General features: G+C 37.6%; 1 protein-coding gene across 1 annotated transcript in view; it reads right to left on the minus strand.

The window, feature by feature from the left end:
* HELB (DNA helicase B) overlaps nt 1-20,970 on the minus strand; it is a 57,672-nt gene that overhangs the window by 28,448 nt on the left and 8,254 nt on the right. The window contains exons 5-11 of the mRNA XM_057741790.1: nt 20,581-20,758; nt 16,520-16,661; nt 13,788-13,942; nt 9,252-9,333; nt 8,548-8,607; nt 7,178-7,406; nt 5,970-6,113 (exon numbers count right to left, since the gene is read on the minus strand). Coding sequence (XP_057597773.1) covers nt 5,970-6,113; nt 7,178-7,406; nt 8,548-8,607; nt 9,252-9,333; nt 13,788-13,942; nt 16,520-16,661; nt 20,581-20,758 — 990 coding nt within the window. The remainder of the gene's footprint in view (nt 1-5,969; nt 6,114-7,177; nt 7,407-8,547; nt 8,608-9,251; nt 9,334-13,787; nt 13,943-16,519; nt 16,662-20,580; nt 20,759-20,970) is intronic.

A 20,970-nucleotide genomic window follows, 5' to 3' on the forward strand; every position in this document is an offset into this window, starting at 1 on the left:
TTTACCAGAGTGTCACCAACTGCCTTCTTAACTGTATTCCTTACTGGACTCTAAGCCCTGTGAAGGCAGAACCACGTCTGTCTTGCTCACTGTTCTTTATCAGGTGTCTCACTGAATGAATGAGGATAACAATTAGATTGTCAGCCAAAGCTGTCCTCAGAAAGTGGGACATGGGCACTTACCTTCACCTCAATAACCTGCTATTAATCATTTGCCCATGGGGCTTCCCTGGTGGCGCAGTGACTAAGAATCTGCCTGCCAATGCAGGGGACACAGGTTCCATCCCTGGTCCAGAAAGATCCCACATGCCGCGGAGCAACTAAGCCTGTGCGCCACAACTACTGAGCCTGCGCTCTGGAGCCCGTGAGCCACAGCTACTGAAGCCCACACGCCTAGAGCCTGTGCTCCGCAACAAGAGAAGCCAAGGCAATGAGAAGCCCTCGCGCTGAAGTGAAGAGGAGCCCCCACTCTCCACAACTACAGAGAGCCCGCACGCAGCAACAAAGACCCAATGCAGATAAAAGTAAATAATTAGTTAAAAAAAAAAATCATTTGCCCATGTCTTTAAATCTTCCTCAAATCATTAAGAACTGTCAATCTTAAAGGAGACAAGTTTTATTTATTTACTTCTCTAAATTTGTTCTGAAACTCAACTGGTACAAATGGACACAAACCATTAATACCTTTCATGATTTTATGGACCTAGAATCTGAAAGTCTATATGGACCTTAGAGTGAGAGGCAAAAAACTTCTTCTGTGAAGGGTCAAGTATCAGTATTTTAGGCTTTGTAGGCCAGATGGTCTCTACGGCAACCACTCAATACTTCCTTTGTAGTGCAAGAGCAGCCGTAACCAACATGTAAATGAATGTGGGACTGTGTTCCAATAAAAATTTACCTACCAAAACAGATGGTGGACCAGATTTGGCTACCATATTGGATAATACAGTCCTAGAAGGCCCCAGGAGGTGACCTGGCCCACATTACTCCTCTGACCTCATCTCCCGTCACTCTCCCACACTGGCCTCCTTGCTGTTCCTGTTTCTCAAACCTGCCAGACAGCCTCCCGCTGTAGAACTTTGGCCTTGGCTATTCTCTCTACCTAGAATGGTCTTCTCCCAGATATTCACATGGTTTAAATTCATTACCTCCTTCAAGTCTTTGCTCAAATGCCACCTTCCCAGTAAGGCCTACCCTGATCACCTATTTAAAATTACAACTGCACCTCACCCCCACCCCTATTCCACAGCATTTATAACCTTCTCACGTAGTAGTTTACTTACTTTTTTACAATTATGTCTTGCTCTGTCCTCTTCCCCACCAAATGTAATCCTCATAATGTCAAGTATCATTGACTATTTCATAGACTCACCTATACCAAGCACAGAGAAGAAAGTCTAACTCAACATATTTGTTGAACTGAACTGAACTTAAAGAACTATGCTGATACAAGACAACAATCACAAATGTTCTCAGAGGTAAGAGACATTATTTCAACCGCAAAATAAGAGCTGGATTCAATGATCCTTCACTACTTATTTGTCTAGAAAAGCAACAGAAAGACTGGATTATAAATTTGAAGAACTCTCTCCAAAAATAGAGCAAAACACTAATGAGATAGAAAATAGGAGAGCTGATAAGAAATGCAGGTAACCAGTTCTGGAGGTCCAATATCCATATAATAGAAGTTCTAGAAAGGAAAAACAGAAAGCTGAGGATGAGATAATGAAGTTATTTAAGAAAATTTCCCAAAATTGAAGAATATGAGTTTCCAGAATTCCAGAGTTCCCATCATAAAGATCCATGGGAGAAACTTCTCCAGGATCTCACAGCTAGGAACATTTGCCCTTCTCAACAACTATTTGTTAGTTCATTTGCTTTAACCTGGTGTAGACATAGTCAATTGACCGCTTCTCTCTTTGCTTTGGGAATTTTGGCCTTAGGGGAACTTAGAAGCCAAATCTGCAGTCAACATTAACAAGCAAATAGAACACTATGCATATCAGCTTTCCAATGCATTCCTGGCAGGAATCCTTTTACCATGTTTATTTTTTCCACTTGACATATATTTATCTTTTAGAAAGTCACATTCAACTGTGGGCACTTTTTAAGCCATTTCAAATTCTTTCTGGTACTGAGATGGGTTAAGTTAATAAATAAAACACCATCCACTGGGAAAAAAAAGAAAAAAAAAACCCATGCTAATTAATGTTTGCCTACTATTAGAGAATACAGGCTAACAGAAAATTTTCTACATAAAAATGAAGGTTGATGAAGCTTTGTCATCAAAACAACAATGGCAAAGAGAGGCATTCAAAACAATGAGATAAATAACAAAGCCACAAATAACTTATGAGAATTTTAAAAATATTAAAGTTGAGAAGCAAGCTGCACCAAATGCAATGTGGTGTCCAGAATGAGATTCTGGAACAGAAGAAGGACATTAATGGACAAACTGGTTAAATCCAAATAAAGTGGGTTTTTTTTTTTTTTTTTGGTTAATACTATTGTATCAATAGTAGTTTCTTAGTTTTGACAAATATACCATAGTTATATAAGATGCTGATATTACAGAAAGCTGGGTGAAGGGTATACGGGAATTCTCTGTACTAACTTCCCAACTCTATTATAAATCTAAAATTATTCCCCCCCAAAAATACTTATCTCACAAAGGTAGAGAAAGGGGATACATTTATCAAAATCCATCCCACTCCATAATTAAAATGTGTCTGTAAATTATAACCCAATAAAGTTGGTTAAGCAAACAAAAAGGAAGATACAAATATATATATAATCCATACAATACCATTTAGGTAAAATGTGGTTACCCTGTTTCTATATGAACAGACAAGTTCAGGTCAGAAATCACCTGTGAGGTGGGTGGGAAGGGCTGGGATGAGGAGAAGAAAAATTAGGCAGTTGCTTCAGACACAAAATTTAAGAGGATGCCAAGAAACTCAGCAATCAAAATAAATAAATTAAAAAATAAAAATAAAAAACTCTCCAGAAAGTGAGCACAGAGGGAACATAACTCAACATAATAAAAGCCATATATGACAAACCCACAGCTAACATCACAAAAAGCTGAAAGCATTCCCTCTAAGACCAGGAACAAGACAAGGATGCCTACTCTCACCATTTTTATTAAACATAGTTTTGGAAGTCCTAGCCACAGCATCAGAGATGAAAAACAAATAAAAGGAATCGAAATTGGAAAGGAAAAGGTAAAACTGTTATTGTTTGCAAATGACATGACAGTATACATAGAAAATCCTAAAGATGCCAGCAGAAAGCTACTAGAACTCATCAATGAATTCAGTAAAGCTGCAGGACACAAAATTAATATACAGAAACCTGTTACATTTCTATACACTAACAATGAACTATCAGAAAGAGAAATTAAGGAAACAATCCCATTTACCATACTTCAAAAAGAATAAAATACCTAGGAATAAAAGGGAGGCAGAATACCTGTACTCCAAAAACTATAAGACACTGATGAGAAAAATTGAAGATGACACAAACAGTTGGAAAGTATACCATGTTCTTGGATTAAAAGAATCAATATTGTTAAAATGACCATACTACCCAAGGCAATCTAAAGATTCAATGCAATCCCTATCAAATTACCAATGACATTTTTCACAGAACTAGAACAAAAAAATTTTTTAATTTGTATAGAAACACAAAAACCCAAAATAGCCAAAACAAACTTGAGAAAGAAGAACGGAGCTGAAGGAATCATGCTCCCTGACTTCAGACTATACTACAAAACAACAATCATCAAAACAGTATGGTACTGGCACAAAAAAAAGACACATAGATCAATGCAATAGGATAGAAAGCCCAGAAATAAACCCATGCACTAATGGTCAATTAATCTATGACAACAGAGGCAAGAATATACAATGGAGAAAAGACAGTCTCTTCAATAAGTGGTGCTGGGAAAACTGGACAGCTACACGTAAAAGAATGAAATTAGAACAATCTCTAACACCATATATAAAAATAAACTCAAAATGGATTAAAGAGCTAAATGTAAGACCAGATATTTTAAAACTCCTGGATGAAAACAAAGGCAGAACACTCTTTGACATAAATCACAGCAATATTTTGGGGGATCCATCTCCTAGAGTAATGGAAACAAAATAAAAAATAAGCAAATGGGACCTACTTAAAAGCTTTTGCACATCAAAGGAAACCATAAACAAAATAAAAAGACAATCTATCAACTGGGAGAAATTATTTGCAAACAATGCAACTGACAAAGGATTGATTTCCAAAATATACAAACAGCTCGTACAGCTCAACATCAAGAAAACAAACAACCCAATCAAAAAATGGGCAGAAAACCTAAATAGGCATTTATCCAAAGACATACAGATGGCCACCACGAACATGAAAAGATGCTCAACATTGCTAATTATTAGAGAAATGCAAATCAAAACTACAATGAGGTATCACCTCACACCAGACAGAGTGGCGATCAACAAAAAGAGTACAAATAACAAACGCTGGAGAGGGTGTGGAGAAACGGGAATCCTCGTACACTGTTAGTAGGAATGTAAATTGGTACAGCCACTATGGAGAACAGTATGGAAGTTCCTTAAAAAAATAAAAATAGGGAATTCCCTGGCGGTCCAGTGGTTAGGACTTGTGCTTTTGCTGCCAAGGGCATGGATTCAATCCCTGATCAGGGAACTCAGATCTTGTAAGCCGCACCACATGGTGTGGGCAAAAAATAAAGTTATTTGCATTTTTAAAATATTAAAAGAAAAAAAAAGACTAAACTACAAATAGAGTTACCATATGATCCAGCAATCCCACTCCTGGGCATATATCCAAAGAAAACTCTAATTTGAAAAGATACATGCACCCTAATGTTCACAGCAGCACTACTTACAATAACAGCAGCACTATTTACAATAACCCCAAGACATGGAAGCAACCTAAATGTCCATCAACACATAAAATGGATAAAGAAGATGTGTTACTTACACACACACACACACACACACACAGGAATACTACTCAGCCATAAAAAAGAATGAAATAGGGAATTCCCTGGCAGTCCAGTGGTTAGGACTTGGTGCTTCCACTGCGGGGCCCGAGTTCAATTCCTGGTCAGGTAACTAAGATCCCACAAGCCATGCAATGCAGCCAAAAAGAAAAAAGTAATGAAATACTGCCATCTGCAGCAACATGGACAGACCTAGAGATTATCATACTAAGTGAAGTAAGTCAAACAGACAAATATCATATGATATCACTTATATGTGGAATGTAAAAAAATGATACAAATGAACTTATTTACAAAACAGAAACAGTCTCTCAGACATAGAAAACAAACTTATGGTTACCAAAGGGAAAAGGGAGGGGTGGAGAGGGATAACTTAGGGATTTGGAATTAACAGATACACACTACCACATATAAAATAAACAACAAGGACCTACTACGTAGCACAGGGAACTACTGATATAGTCAATATCTTTGTAATAACCAATAATGAAAAAAGAATCAGAAAACACATATACGTATATATTTATATGTAAAACTGAATGACTTTTGTGTACACCTGAAATATTGGAAATCAACTATACTTTAAGAAAATAATTTAAAAGTTAAAATTTAGAGCAAAAAGGATCCACAATGAACAAAACATCAAAATTTTAAATAAAGACAAGAGTGCCATGCCCAGTGACACTGTCATCCTGGTCCTGACCCCTCTGTCCCTGGGAGACATGGGAAGGCCTACAGGATGAGGTTTTAACTATGTCCTAGATCCGGAAAATAGAGCTCTGAAGCAGAAAGAGCAAAACGTTTGCGTCTGTACAGTAGTTTCTGTACTTCTGCGTATTTTGTTTCCTAATTTAAAAAATAATAAAAGCAAAACAAATTAGGAAGAAAATAATGCAAGGTACTTTACCTTGGCAAGCTATTGAAATTGCTTTATAAAAGTCCATTCTTACCTGAAAAGTGTGAATAGTTCTTGCCCATGCATGTTTTATGTGACAATACTGCATTAGTTTCCCAAAATCCACAGTTACTTCGAAGCCAGCCATATTATTAATGGTCAAAAATCTTTTCTTTCCAAAAGTTATATCAGTTTTATCCTGTCACCAAAACAAATAACTGTTTTGTATGTTTTCAAACATATACACTGTAAAGGTCTATTTTGGGGTTGAACATAAAATGCAAGCCCATTATAAATAAAATAGCATACATAATTGTTAAGAATTTCAAAAAGTTTTATGTTTGAGCACCAACTGAATATGGACACACCCAAATATTTTAATAAACACAAATGGAAGTTTTTGGTTCTTGAAAATTTTTTTAAATATTTATTTACTTATTTATTTGGTTGCACTGGGTCTTAGTTGCAGCAGACGGGCTCATTAGTTTTAGGTCCTTAGTTGTAGCAGGCGGGCTCATTAGTTTTAGGTCCTTAGTTGTGGCATGCAAACTCTTAGTTGCAGCATGCACATGGGATCTAGTTCCCTGGCCAGGGATGGAACCTGGGCCCCCTGCATTGGGAGCTTGGAGTCTTAACCACTTCACCACCAGGGAAGCCCCTGGTCCTTGAAATTTAACCTTAATTTGACTCTTTGGAGAACAGTCTGTGTCGTCTTTCTTATTTTGAAGACTATACATTTCACTTCTTGCTCTACGTAAGTCTGCATATATTTTTTGCAAAGAGTTTACTTTTCCTCACAGATTTTAAAGACTAATAGGCTTGGAAGTTTAAAAGGGTGTTTATACAATGAGGACAAATTCAAGGTGACCACTTCTATAGTTCCTATATTTAAGCAGCAACCAAGGAAAGGATGCTTTGTAAAATGTAATGTGTCACTTGTCCCTTGTTTTTTGTTACTCAAGCACTTCAAACTTATTAAAAATATGTTTCTTCACAAAGTCTTCCAGAAAATGTAAGAGAAAGGAACACTTCCCAACTCATTTTATGAGGCCAGCATTAGTCGGACACCAATATCAGACAAGTATCACTAGAAAACTACCAACCAAGATCTCTCATAGACACGAAAGCAAAAATCTTAACAAAAAATTATAGAAGAATGCCAGCTCTGATTGATTAGATTCTCAATCAATCCTTGGGCAACAAAAAGAAAACCAAATCTATCCCTTATAGGTAAAAAGGTACTATTTTTCTGTTATCACTTACCCCTGTTATGAAAAATACTTCTCCGTTGCAGAGTCGAATACCACTTTCAAAGTCATGCTTATTTTTAGCAAAACCATGAGGAGTACCATTAAAGTCCTCGCCACTGGCCTTTAGTTCATTATTTTGTTGACTGTTGTAGGTACTTTCAGGGAGTAACTCTGAGAGATATGCATTCCTGGTACAACAAATTTTATCACCAACTCCAAATTCAAGTCTATTCTGATGGTTTCTGGGTTAGAAAATAATAATACAGCATCAGAGCTTGGAAAACTTCAATTTCATTTTCTTTAAGCATTGACTCCACTCAGATCTGATCCAGTTCTCAAAATAATTTCCAGTCTCTTTACATCACTTTCGTTCTCCAAAGGTCAACAAGAAATCAGGCTCCCACTGTTGTGGTCTCATTATCTACACTCTCTGCAGCACCTCAAACTCAACGACATTTCCCAGTTGAATTTTTTCAAGTTAGAAATCTTGGCATAAAGGCTGATGTCTCTCTTTCCCTTTATATTCCAAAAGTTACCAAAAATCTTATTGACTCTACCTTTTAAATTCATCCTCTCCTCTTCATCTCTCTTATCATTACCCCAGTTCAAGTCTTACAGCACTTATACATATTTCTATTATAATAATTATGACATTAAATCAGAATAATGGCAGCAAACTGAATAAATGCTGGTGATAATACCAGTAAGTGCTTTAGGTATATTATTTCATTTCATCCTTACTACAACTTTCTGAGGGAAATTCTGGTAAGTATCCCCTTTTACAGACATAGAGAGGTGAAATTACCTGCCCAAGATCACTTACTGGGACCCAGACTGGATGGCCCCAATCTTGTGCTTTTTAACTCTTTGTTGGGCTACCCATCACAGTATTTTGTGTCTTTCCTCAATAGACAGAGAGCTCCTCTTGTAACCCACACATCTCTGGGTTCTCTGCACTTTATAATAAATAGTAGGTATTGATAAGTGCAAGAGAAGTGAGTTAGTCTGTCCTATGTGTGAAGAGAGTGGCTCTTCTATACTCCTATTTCCCTGATAGATGTTCAACTAAGGTGCTTTCTGCAGGCATCCTGTTGCTAAGGTTCTTATACACATTCCACATACATTCTAATTTGAAAAATTGTCCTGAATTCTCCACACTCATGTTAGAGAAGCTTAGAGGTAGGAAACCACAAGGACAATTTTATTTTTTATTTTTCTTATTATACTGATTACCAAAAAGTCTATTCCTAAGGATATATATTATATTTAATTGAAGTATCATTTGACTTCACAAAGGAGAAAAAAGATTTTTAAATACGCGGCTACAGTGATAAATGTCAAAACAAACAAAAGTACAGTGAATCCAGGAAGCACTGTCCTCACTTGATTAGATGGCCCGTGTAGTGCTTACAGCAGCAGGCGTTGATCACATCACAGTCCTGTCTGGAACACAGGAAAACACGAGGGTCACCTTTATGGAATCTCCTTTGTGCGGATTTCCGTTACCAACAATTATGAGATACTGGATTCTATCAAAAGTTTCCAGGACTTTCTCTAGGAAAAGGTATTTTGTAATTTTGACCTTAATATAAGACTTCCTTCCATTCAGATTTCCTACAAGTTACCACACATAACATTTGGTAGACAGAGTCCTCTTTAGGGAATTCCCTGGCAGTGCAATGGTTAGGATTCAGTGCTCTCATTAACAAGGGGCCAGGTTCGATCCCTAGTCAGGGAACTAAGATTCCACAAGCTGCGAGGCATGGCCAATGAATGAATGAATAAATAAAAAGAAAGAAAGAGCCCTCTTTAGAAACTGCTTTCTGCTGGGTCTACCAAAAAATACCTAGGGAACTAAGATTCCACAAGCTGCGAGGCATGGCCAATGAATGAATGAATAAATAAAAAGAAAGAAAGAGCCCTCTTTAGAAACTGCTTTCTGCTGGGTCTACCAAAAAATACCTCAAAATGAGAGAGAATTCACAGTGATGAACTACCAGAGTCTCCCATCCCAACAGCATCTAGATTAATAATGTATGAGATTTAAAAGCTATATTGAAAACATTAAAATATTGTAAATGCTTTACCTTCTAAATGCAATAAATTGTGATGTTTTTGCGTCTTCTAGGTCCTTTTCTTTGAGTAAAGTACTCACTGCAGAATATAAATCTGATAATTCAAGAGAAAAAAGTTAACACAGAAAAGCACTAAATTATAACATTGCTTCAATGAAGAAGCTAATTCAGAATTCCTGCTAAGGGGTCCAGGAAAACACCTCACCCACTGGGATACAAGTTCACCATGGGAGCCTCAACCTCATCTGCTTCATCAGCCAGAGCCAGAGAAAAGAGAATGGAGGCAAGGGTTCCAGATTCTCTACCCTCAACCACTAGCCAGGACAGCCCCTAATCTGTACTATCATAACTGCATATTTCCTGATGGTTTGTGAATGCCAGATTTAAATATGAGCAACAAGACAAAATAGGTAACATAATTACTAACATAAGACTTCTTTCTGTTTTAAGTTCTGGTGATACTAGTAGTCATAAGTTATAATTTGAGAATCTACATGCTTTGCATGTGTGATTTCATCTTTAATCTTCACAATACGCATATGATACACATATTATTATACACAGGGCTGACAGGTAGCTGATACACACCAGTATAAAATATGGCGATATTTCTATTTTGACTAGAAAATAGCTACCCCCCAAACACCACAATGCCCTCTCCCACCCCAACCACGTCTTTCCTTCCTCCAGAATCCCCAGATCTCCCCACGATTCAACAACTAAAAGGTTAACCCTGACCCAGGAAGGGCACCCGTTCCAAGAGTGACCGGACCCTACTAGCTGGTAAACAGTTTTCACTACCACCACTGACCACATCCTTGTTACGATTGTGAAACTGAGGATCTTAGACGCAAAAAGAAATTTTTCCAATGGGGTACGGTAGCCGGCCTCCCTCTTTTAGAGCTCAGATCATTGACAATGATGATGTCCGCTTACAACTTGTCCTTCCGCAGAGCACTGAGAAGCAGGCTTCCTCTAATCTCTCTTAGCAATGCGACCAATCAGGGAACATTTCTCAGGAGAGAGAGAAGATATACAAATTGGGGTAAAAACATTATAGGCTTTTGGGCCTTTCCCTCATAGCAGATAAATCACAAGGGAATGAAAAAGCCGAGGGCTTGTGATCCCTGCTCTAGGAAGACTGAATTAGTTGCACGCTGAGCCCTTCATTTTTCAGATGAAGGAAGGATTATCATCAACAGATGACCAATACTCAGCGCACCTCCAGCCAAGCCCTGTTTGCCAAAGGTCTCACAAAACATGACCTTCCTTCACCCGTACAGGATCGTGCTGTTCAGCTCCTTGCTCTGCTCACGCTCTGCATCTCCCAGATCAATATGTACACTGCGCCTCACTGATTCTAAGATACACATTTCTTTCGCATATTTTAACATCTCTGGAATTCTAGCCCAGCTACAAAGTCTATCTTAGGTCTTTGTACCTCGCAATAATGGAAATAATTAACTTATTAAGAAATACTTCTTACTGAAGTATTGAGCAATAATAGTTAATTATTAATGAAAAAAGTACTATATGGCTCTCTAAGGAGTATTTATTCAGTTCTCTTAAAGAAGAGACTCATTTTCCAGCTGAAGTTTGTAATTAAGGTAGAAAACAGCATCAGCTAAACACTTCTACCATTCTGAAACAACTTTTTTTTTAAGTACATTCTCATTAACGTAAAGAATGGGTGCCAGAAATAAAACTAAACATATTTCAGGTGGATTTAAATGGAGTGGCAAAGAAAGCCAGTTTCTTCACCATCTAAGTCTCATTTTCTTCAGCTCTTCTAACATTTCCTATGAACTAAGCTGTGGTGAGAATCCACACCACCTGCAAATTATTCGCCTGTAATAAAAAACAAGTCAAAAAACAATACGCAGCTTAGGATCCAATTCAGGTAAAACTAATATATGTCTGTGTATGGATATAGTAAGATTGAAAAAGAGAAACACCAAGCTCTTCCTGTGTATGTGACCTTCACGGGACTGACTCAGGGAAGGGGAGAAGGGATGAGAAAGGAAATAGTAACTTTTACTTCAAATACTTTGCTATCCCTTGACTTTTGTTAAGAAATATAAATGATTTCTATAACAGAAAAAAAAAAACAAAGAAACAAAAAGGCATTTATAGAATCCTATTATTAAATAATCTCATTTAAAAAAAGAATAATGTAACATATGAATGAACACTAACCCAAAGGAACAGAGATGGGGACACACACAAAGGAGGAAAGGCTTACAGATAAAGTTGGATGTCAATTAATTTCACATGCAGAGTGAAAGCCGCTAAGTAGGAAGGATACACCTTGAAGAACTGTGGCAACTACAATAAATCCTCAATAATAATCATTTAAATCTTCACTAATTCAATTTTGAGTAAACCACTATTTAAAAAAGCTTGCTAAGTAAGTTTATAATATAAAGATCAAATGATTTAAATAAATATATTCAATTTAAATAAATTCATTTGGAGTAGATAATTTAATACCTATTATTTACAAAAAACTAACATTATATAGTTCCTCAAGACCAATGAATGCCCTCAACCTTCACAACAACTGTCCCACAGGCACTGTCAGTAGGACTCCCATTTTATAAATGGTAGAGTGATGTGACACAGCTCATACGCGTAAGGGAGAAGATCCCCTATCCCAAGTACGTCCTCAACCTGTCATGTTGTTCATGTTGTTATCCTAAGACCCATAATTAGAAGTGATGCTACAGAAATACAGATCAATGGAACAGGACAGAAAGCTCAGGGATAAACTATGGTCAACTAATCTATGACAAAGGAGACAAGGATATACGATGGAGAAAAGGCAGCCTCTTCAATAAGTGGTGCTGGGAACACTGGACAGCTACATGTAAAAGAATGAAATTGGAACACTCCCTAACACCATACACAAAAATCATCTCAAAATGGATTAAAGACCTAAATGTAAGGCCAGACACTATAAAACTCTTAGAGGAAAACATAGGCAGAACACTCTTCAACATAAATCACAGCAAGATCTTTTTTGACCCACCTCCTAAAGTAATGGAAATAAAAACAAAAATAAACAAGTGGGACCTAATGAAACTTAAAAGCTTTTGCACAGCAAAGGAAACTATAAACAAGACAAAAAGACAACCCTCAAAATGGGAGAAAATATTTGCAAACAAATCAACAAAGGATTAATCTCCAAAATATATAAACACTTCATCCAGCTCAATATCAAAAAACAAACAACCAAATCAAAAAACGGGCAGAAGACCTAAACAGGCATTTCTCCAAAGAAGACATATGGATGGCCAAGAGGCACATGAAAAGCTGCTCAACATCACTAATTATTAGAGAAATGCAAATCAAAACTACAATAAGGTATCACCTCACACCAGTTAGAATGGATATCATCAGAAAATTGACAAACAGTAAATACTGGAGAGGGTGTGGAGAAAAGGGAACCCTTTTGCACTGTTGGTGGGAATGTAAAGTTATACAGCCACTATAGAGAACAGTATGGAGGTTCCTTAAAACACTAAAAATGGAATTACCATATGACCCAGCAATCCCACTACTGGGCATATACCCAGAGAAAACCAATTCAAAAAGACACATGCACCCCAATGTTTATTGCAGCACTATTTACAATAGCCAGGTCATGGAAGCAATCTAAATGTCCATCGACAGATGAATGGATAAAGAAGATGTGGTACATATATACAATGGAATATTACTCAGCCATAAAAAGGGACGAAACTGGGACATTTGTAGAGACAGGGATGCACCTAAAGATTGTCATACAGAGTGAAGTCAGAAAGAGAAAAACAAATATCATATATGAACGCATACATGCGGAATCTAGAAAAATGGTACAGACCGACCAGTCTGCAAGGCAGAAATAGAGACACAGATATAGAGAACAAATATATGGACACCAAGGGGGGAAAGTAGGGTTGGGGGGTTGGGGATGAACTGGCAGATTGGGATTGCCATATATACATTACTAATAAGAAAAAAAAATATCAAATTGTACACTTTAAATATATACAGTTTATTCTATGTCAATTATACCTCAATAAAAGTACAAAAAAAAAAAAAGAAGTCACGTTTGTCCATGTTATTAGAAACAGAACTGTAAGGAACTCAGCTTGGCAGCAGTTTGACAGCCATTACTTTTGTTTCACAAATGTTCTCAAAACAACAAATGCAGTATTTACATTTGTAAATACTTCAATCTTTAAGCTTCATTCATTAAGACATGCTTTCTCCTGAATGAACCTGGACTACTAGGGCTTTGCTTTATTTTAAACTAATCATCTACATCCACTTATTTACTCAACAAAATTTACTAAGTCCTTAGTATGCATGTGTCAAGAGCTTACTTCTTTACAAAATTCTAATGTAATCTGCTCTTGATGATTAATAAATTATTTATTTTCAGTGCCTAACGTTTTACTAGCAATACTTATCTTGCCCATCAAATAAAATTACAACTAGTCATTTAATAACTATATTATGAAACTGAACTACTTAATCCTATATAACATAAAAGTTTATACTTACAAGAGTGATGATTACTTTTTGAGAACTGAGAACTGGCATCTTCTTCTGGGAGTCTGACAAAAATAAATGATTTATCTTGTACTGAGACAGGGAATGTTGGATCATCAGAGATATTCAGCTCTGCATCAAATGTTGGAAACTGGCGTCTTGAGATTCTTAAGAAAAGGTAAAATAATACACCAAGAGCATTAGTATCCAAAAACGTATCTTCACATGTGAGCAGAGATAATGTCATTACAATAGTTAACATCTGTGAATAGGTCATAAATAGGGTAAAAAGGCTACCCATATATGCATTATAAATAGTAAATGAGTTTCAAAACAGACTTAGCAAGACCATAATGTTACATTTATCCATCAGTCCCCTACCCCTAGCACATTAAAAGCATTAGAAAAAACTGTCACAGAATTTACTAAGCAACATGTTGAGAACTTGACCTACTTTTCTCAGGACCACAAAAGAACCATACAAAGTAGGTGTTATCCTCAGTTCACAGATGCATAACATGAGGCTTCGTTAACGACAGTGGGGTGGTCCAGGATCACAGAGGTAGAAAGCAGGGGAGCTAGGAGGGAAATTTGGGCCCATTGGGCTCCACGTTCCTTTCTATTTAGGTTAATTTAAACTCTTTGGGGCCTTTTCCATACATTTATATCATACTCTTTCTTTTCTCCTTTCTTCTGTACGTATCATGCATATGGTCTCATCTTTCCAGCTGAAACAAGTATCCACATCTTCTTTGTGCTTCTGTTCCCTCCTCATCCTTCTTTTGTCTTTGTAATCCCCAAGACGAGCAAATCATATTAAAAAACACAGTAAAGGCCAGGGGCCTTGTCATACTAGAGTCCCTGCTTTGTTATTTGGAAGAAAACTGACTCCCTGTAAAGACCTAACAGCAGTCTAGCTATCAAAGGTGTAGTACCCTACTGGGTCGTCTTCAACCCTTCCCAACAGGGTTGAAAGGGAGCAAAGGAGAGACAGGGAAGAAGGCTTCCCCTGCTGGAACTATACCAGATTTAATCTGGGGTACTGAGAATCACGATGGATTTCCTGTGTGGCTTCTGACCCAGGACACGTAACATACCCCTATTTCTAGGAGCCCTTCCGTGGTATTACTGGGATCCTTTTGTCATTAAACACGTGGTGGTGACCAAGAGGAAACAGTGAAAGGAGCACAGCTCAGCCCAAAAGATATCGAAAGGGTTACTAAAAGGAATTCCAAAGTTTCAGATAAAATTAAGTTCGAAGAAATCTAATGTGCCTTAGAGTCTTCCAAGATTTCTGGACTTAAAATGACCAATCATCTACCAACATTCCTAAACTGAGGTGGTCTTTAGGAGGAGCAGAAGCATTTTAGGTAAAGAATATTACACATCCAACTGCAGTATTTTTCTTAATGTCCCAATACAAACCTATATCATCTACACTATTCCTGTCCACTCTTCCTCTACCCTCACTACCCTTTCCAGGGTAGACAGAGGCAGGAGATAGTAGGTTTTGAATATTCTAGTTTCTACTGACATCCAACCAAGAAAATGTTTAAGCAACAAAAACATCATCTCTAATACCATATCCTGTCCTGCAGAATATCTGAACCAGATAGCTCTGCAAAGACCTCCATACGAGCTAACAAGTTCTTCATCCATCATCAAAGAAATAAGAAATCTTCTGACAGAAAACAAATCATCGTAAAGAAAGTACTTCTTGGAGCAAAATCTACCTTCCAATTTAATTCTATATTATCTAGTAAGTTATTTTTTGTCCTCAAGTCCAGTCAAATATCTAGTTCCAGATCCTAAGCCCCAAATGGATACATACCAGGTCCAAGGGCAGGAGGACAGAGGCATACAAACTGTCGTACAAAGAAGACCTAAGGCAATGAAGTTTCAGGCTAAACTTGTGATCTTGGCAACAGTTCAGGACCTGTGCTATATTTTTATTCAAATCAACTATAATCTCTGCCACTCAGCTGACTGCCCCATGACCCCTATAATTCCCTAAGCAATGGATAGTAATAAGGTAGAACCAAAATAATTTCATGCAGATACAGAAATAAAGCACGTACTACAGCCAATAAATAGAAAATGAAACCTAAAAAAACCAAAAAAACAAAACAAAAAACCCAGCATCTTGTAAAAAAGAGTCAATGACAAAGATAAATTCTGGCCTAATAAATAAAAGGCTCTTAATATTCTGTGGTCCCATCACATCTATTACAGAGGACCATGCTAAAGGCTTATGCAAAGATTAAGGAAAGAGAAGGATTCTTTCCTACTTTAAGGAGAATAATATGCCACAAGTGCCACCAGGATTCATCAAGTAGTAAAATACCTTTTCCCCTCTTTGGGCTACACTTATAAAAATTACAGGAAATGTCTTCCCCAAGTCACCCTTGAACTCTAATGAATTCATTTCTGAGTCTCTGTTCCCCTTGGGTTTATTCTGGTCTCTAACTCTGAATCAACTTTATTTCACATATATGCTTTTAAAATCAGGAAAACACATGTAAACACACTTAAATTTCAACAATAATTTATGTTGGATCAATACTTAAAAATATTAACTTTGTTTTTCTAACTGTGGGACAAAAGGAATACATATACCTACCTGAAGGATAGAAAAGGTCTGCTAAACGAGCATAGTAAACATCTAATTCAAAAGCTAATACTTTTTTTTAACCTTTATTTCTAATAGAACAGAGAGAACATGCAAAATTTCAGTTACACTGTACCTTGTAGCATTGTTCACAATTAGTTCAGATTCTGCTCTATGGTTCGTCTTTAGTTCAATAGCACAATTCCTTGACTTGAGAGTCTCAAAAAGATCTTTCAGCAAGTTACCAGGTTCAATACTGGGTAACTGTCTAATATCACCTAAAAGGGGGAAAAATAGATACAGGAGGTTTTAGGTAAGTGGGATCTTGAAATTTAGAGATTATTTTTATTTCTCCCTACTGATACATGCTATAATAACAAAGACTTACTCTGAGGAAAAAAGAAAACAAAACATCTTTGTTAAAAATTACTTAAGGGAGATAGAATCAAGATGGTGGAGTAGGAGGACGTGCGCTCACTCCCTCTTGCAAGAGCACCGGAACTGAACTAACTGCTGAACAATCATTGACAGAAAGACACTGGAACTCACCAAAAAAGACACCCCACATCCAGAGACAAAGGAGAAGCCACAGTGAGACGGTAGGAGGGGAACAATCGCGTTAAAATCAAATCCCATAAATGCTGGGTGGGTGACTCACAAATAGGTGCAGAAGTCCACCCACTAAAGTGAGGGTTCTAAGCGCCACATCAGGCTTTCCAACCTGGGAGTCCAGCAACGGGAGGAGGAATCCCCAGAGAATCAGACTTTGAAAGCCAGCAGAATTTGATTGCAAGACCTCCACAGGACTGGGGGAAACAGAGACTCCATTCTTGGAGGACACACAAAAAAGTGTGCTCACCAGGACCCGGGGAAAGGAGCAGTGACCCCATAGGAAACTGAACCAGACCCACCTGCTGGTGTTGGGGGGTTGCCTGCAGAGCTGGGGGACAGCTGTGGCTCACCAAGGAGACAGGGGCACTGGTGCAGGGGTTCTGGGAAGTGCTCATTGGCGTGAGCCCCCTCAGAGTCCGCCATTAGCCCCACCAAAGAGCCTGTAAGCTCCAGTGCTGGGTAGCCTCAGGCCAAACATCAAACAAGGTGGGAACACAGCCCCACCCATTGGCAGACAAGCAGATTAAAGTCTCACTGAGCTCCGCCCACACAGCCCAACCCACCATCAGTCCCTCCCATCAGGAAGCACGCACCAGCCTCCTAGATAGCTTCCTCCACAAGAGGACAGACAGCAGTATCAAGCAGTATCAGCAGTATTTCATCTTGTGGAACTGAAAACCACAGCCACAGAAAGGTAGAGAAAATGAAAAAGCAGAGGACTTTGTACCAGATGAAGGGATAGGATGAAAACCCAGAAAAACAACTAAATGAAGAGGAGATAGGCACCCTTCCAGAAAAAGCATTCAGAATAATGATGGTGAAGATGATCCAGGACTTTGAAAAAAGACTGGGTGCAAAGATCGAAAAGTTTACCAAAGACCTAGAAGAATTAAAGAGCAAACAAGCAGATATGCAACACAATAACTGAAATGAAAAATACACTAGAAGGAACCAACAGCAGATTAACTGAGGCAGAAGGACAAATAAGTGACCTGAAAGACAAAAAGGTGAAAATCACTGACGCGGAAAAGAACAAAGAAAAAAGAATGAAAAGAACTGAAGACAGCCTAAGAGACCTCTGGGACAATGTTAAACGCACCAACATTAGCATTATAGGGGTCCCAGAAGGAGAAGAGAGAGAGGAAGGACCCAAGAAAATACTGGAAGAGATTCTAATTGAAAACTTCCCTAACATGGGAAAGGAAATAGCTACCCAAGTCCAGGCAGCACAGAGAGTCCCAGGCAGGAGACACCCAAGGAGAAACATGCCAAGACATACAGTAGTCAAATTGACAAAAATTAAGGACAGAGAAAAGTTATTAAAAGCAACAAGGGAAAAACGACAAATAACATACAAGGGAACTCCCATAAGGTTAGGTTAACAGCTGATTTCTCAGCAGAAACTCTGCAAGCCAGAAGGGAGTGGCATGATATATTTCAAGTGATGAAAGGGAAGAAGCTACAACCAAGAATACTCTACCCAGCAAGGATCTCATTCAGATTTGATGGAGAAATCAAAGGTTTACAGACAAGCAACAGCTAAGAGAATTCAGCACCACCAAACCAGCCCTACAACAAATGCTAAAGGAACTTCTCTAAGTGGGAAACATAAGAGAAGAAAAGGACCTACAGAAAACGAAACAAAACAATTAAGAAAATGGTAATAGGAACATACATATCAACAATTACCTTGAATGTAAATGGACTAAATGCACCAACCAAAAGACACAGACTGGATGAATGGATACAACAACAAGACCCATATATATGCTGTCTACAAGAGACTCACTTCAGACCTAGGGACACATACAGACGGAAAGTGAGGGGATGGAAAAAGATATTCCATGCAAATGGAAATCAAAAGAAAGCTGGAGCGGTGATACTCATATCAGATAAAATAGACTTTAAAATAAAAAATGTTACAAGAGACAAGAAAGAACATTACATAAAGATCAAGGGATCCATCCAAGAAGAGGAGATAACAATTATAAATATATATGCACCCAATATAGAGCACTTCAATACATAAGGCAAATGCTAACAACTATGAAAGAGGAAATGCAAGACAGAAATAGAGACACAGACGTAGAGAACAAACATATGGACGCCAAGTGGGGAAAGCAGGGAGGGCTGGGGGGAATGAATTGGGAGACTGGGATACCAAATTGTACACTAAATATATGCTGTTTATTGTCTGTTAACTATATCTCAATAAAAGTTCATTAAAAAAAATTACTTAAGGGCTTCCCTGGTGGTGCAGTGGTTAAGAATCCGCCTGCCAATGCAGAGGACACGGGTTTGAGCCCTGGTCAGGGAAGATCCCACATGCCATGGAGCTACTAAGCCCATGCACCACAACTACTGAGCCCACTTGCCACAACTACTGAAGCCCATGAACCTAGAGCCCATGCACCGCAACAAAAGAAGTTGCCACAATAAGAAGCCTGTGCACCACAAAGAAGAGTAGCCTTTGCTCTCCGCGACTACAGAAAGCCTGAGCACAGCAATGAAGACCCAATGCAGGCAATAAATTTTAAAAATTTAAAAGTAAAATAAAATTACTTAAGAACATAAAGTCTTCAAAAATATTCAACAACAACAAAAACCATTCCAAGTAAACAATATAAGATGTAAAAAATAGTGATAACACAGTAAGGTAAAATGTGAACTGAACTTTTTTTCATATCTATAAACACAGGCAAACTGTGCCGGGGCATATATTTTCCCCAACAGGTAAAGAAAAAAACAGACCTTAGGTATCTAGAATTTTGTCACTTATTCAATCTTGCTCAATGTCTTACTAAACATAGAAGACTCTATGGCCTCAAATAAATAAACAATGTACAAAATGCAAAATAAACAAACCCACTGCACTTGATAATAGATGAATTCCAGTAATGTAATGATAACATTTTGCTCCATTAAAAATCTTTTTACTTTAAACAAACAAGCAAACCCTACAGAAAAGAGAAACTATTTTCTGGGTGGAAACTGAGAGATTGCTTAAGCTAGCAACAGAATCAACTGCTTACACAATATCCTCAAATATCTAAAACAGTTATTTATAAATATATTGATTCTCTCATTGCAATTGTTTTTCCTCCATTAAATTGTACACTCTTCACATCAGTACTACCCAATAGAATCTAACTGAATCTCACCAGAATTGGAAAGGACTTAAGAGGCTGGTGAGGTCTAATGTGATTAGCTTAAAATCATAAAATTACTTTCAAGTGAACTATAATTAAGACTTTTTATTACTTCCAAATGATCCATATCCTGATTTACTCTGAGTCTGTGAGAATTTCACTATTTTAACAGTCATCATTTAGGTAATTACAATAACTCCTCACAACTCGATTTCATTCACAACCTAGCTTGCTGATATCCTGGCCAAAACAAAGAGCCACCCAAACTGATATAGAGAGTGGTCAGACTGAACTCAGTGTGGCTTCAGTGTGGGCTCTGAGAAATGGCTTCCCGCCTGTAGGTTATGGATATTAAAAGAGTGAAATGGTATAAACAACCTACAAACCACAATGATTTGAACCAAACAATTAGGATTCCAACAATATTTTAACTTACCAAGAATAATAAGCTTAGAAAGTTGGGAGTGCTCACACAATAAATTTAAAACTGATTTAAAGATTCCCACAGATACCAAACTCCCTTCATCCACAACCAGAACTCTAACCGAAGAAAATTTCCATGGCGTGTCCTTGGTCATTTTTTTTTTCTCCCATAAGTAGAAGCTATAATTGACCTATAAGCAAAGTATAGCATTTTTAAATTCAGGTTATAAAATTTATCAAAAAACAAATTTTGTTAAACACCATGTTCTTTTAAAACAGAACTCTTAAATGGGGAAGGGATGGGGGAGATGTACGTAGAGTAACATGGGGAAGAAGACTAAAGAAATACAGAACACAGTTATAGGAGGCACACAGTTATAGGATAGATGAAACAGTTCAAAAC

The sequence above is a fragment of the Hippopotamus amphibius genome, chromosome 7 (assembly GCF_030028045.1).
Source record: "Hippopotamus amphibius kiboko isolate mHipAmp2 chromosome 7, mHipAmp2.hap2, whole genome shotgun sequence".
Taxonomy (NCBI): Eukaryota; Metazoa; Chordata; class Mammalia; order Artiodactyla; family Hippopotamidae; genus Hippopotamus; species Hippopotamus amphibius.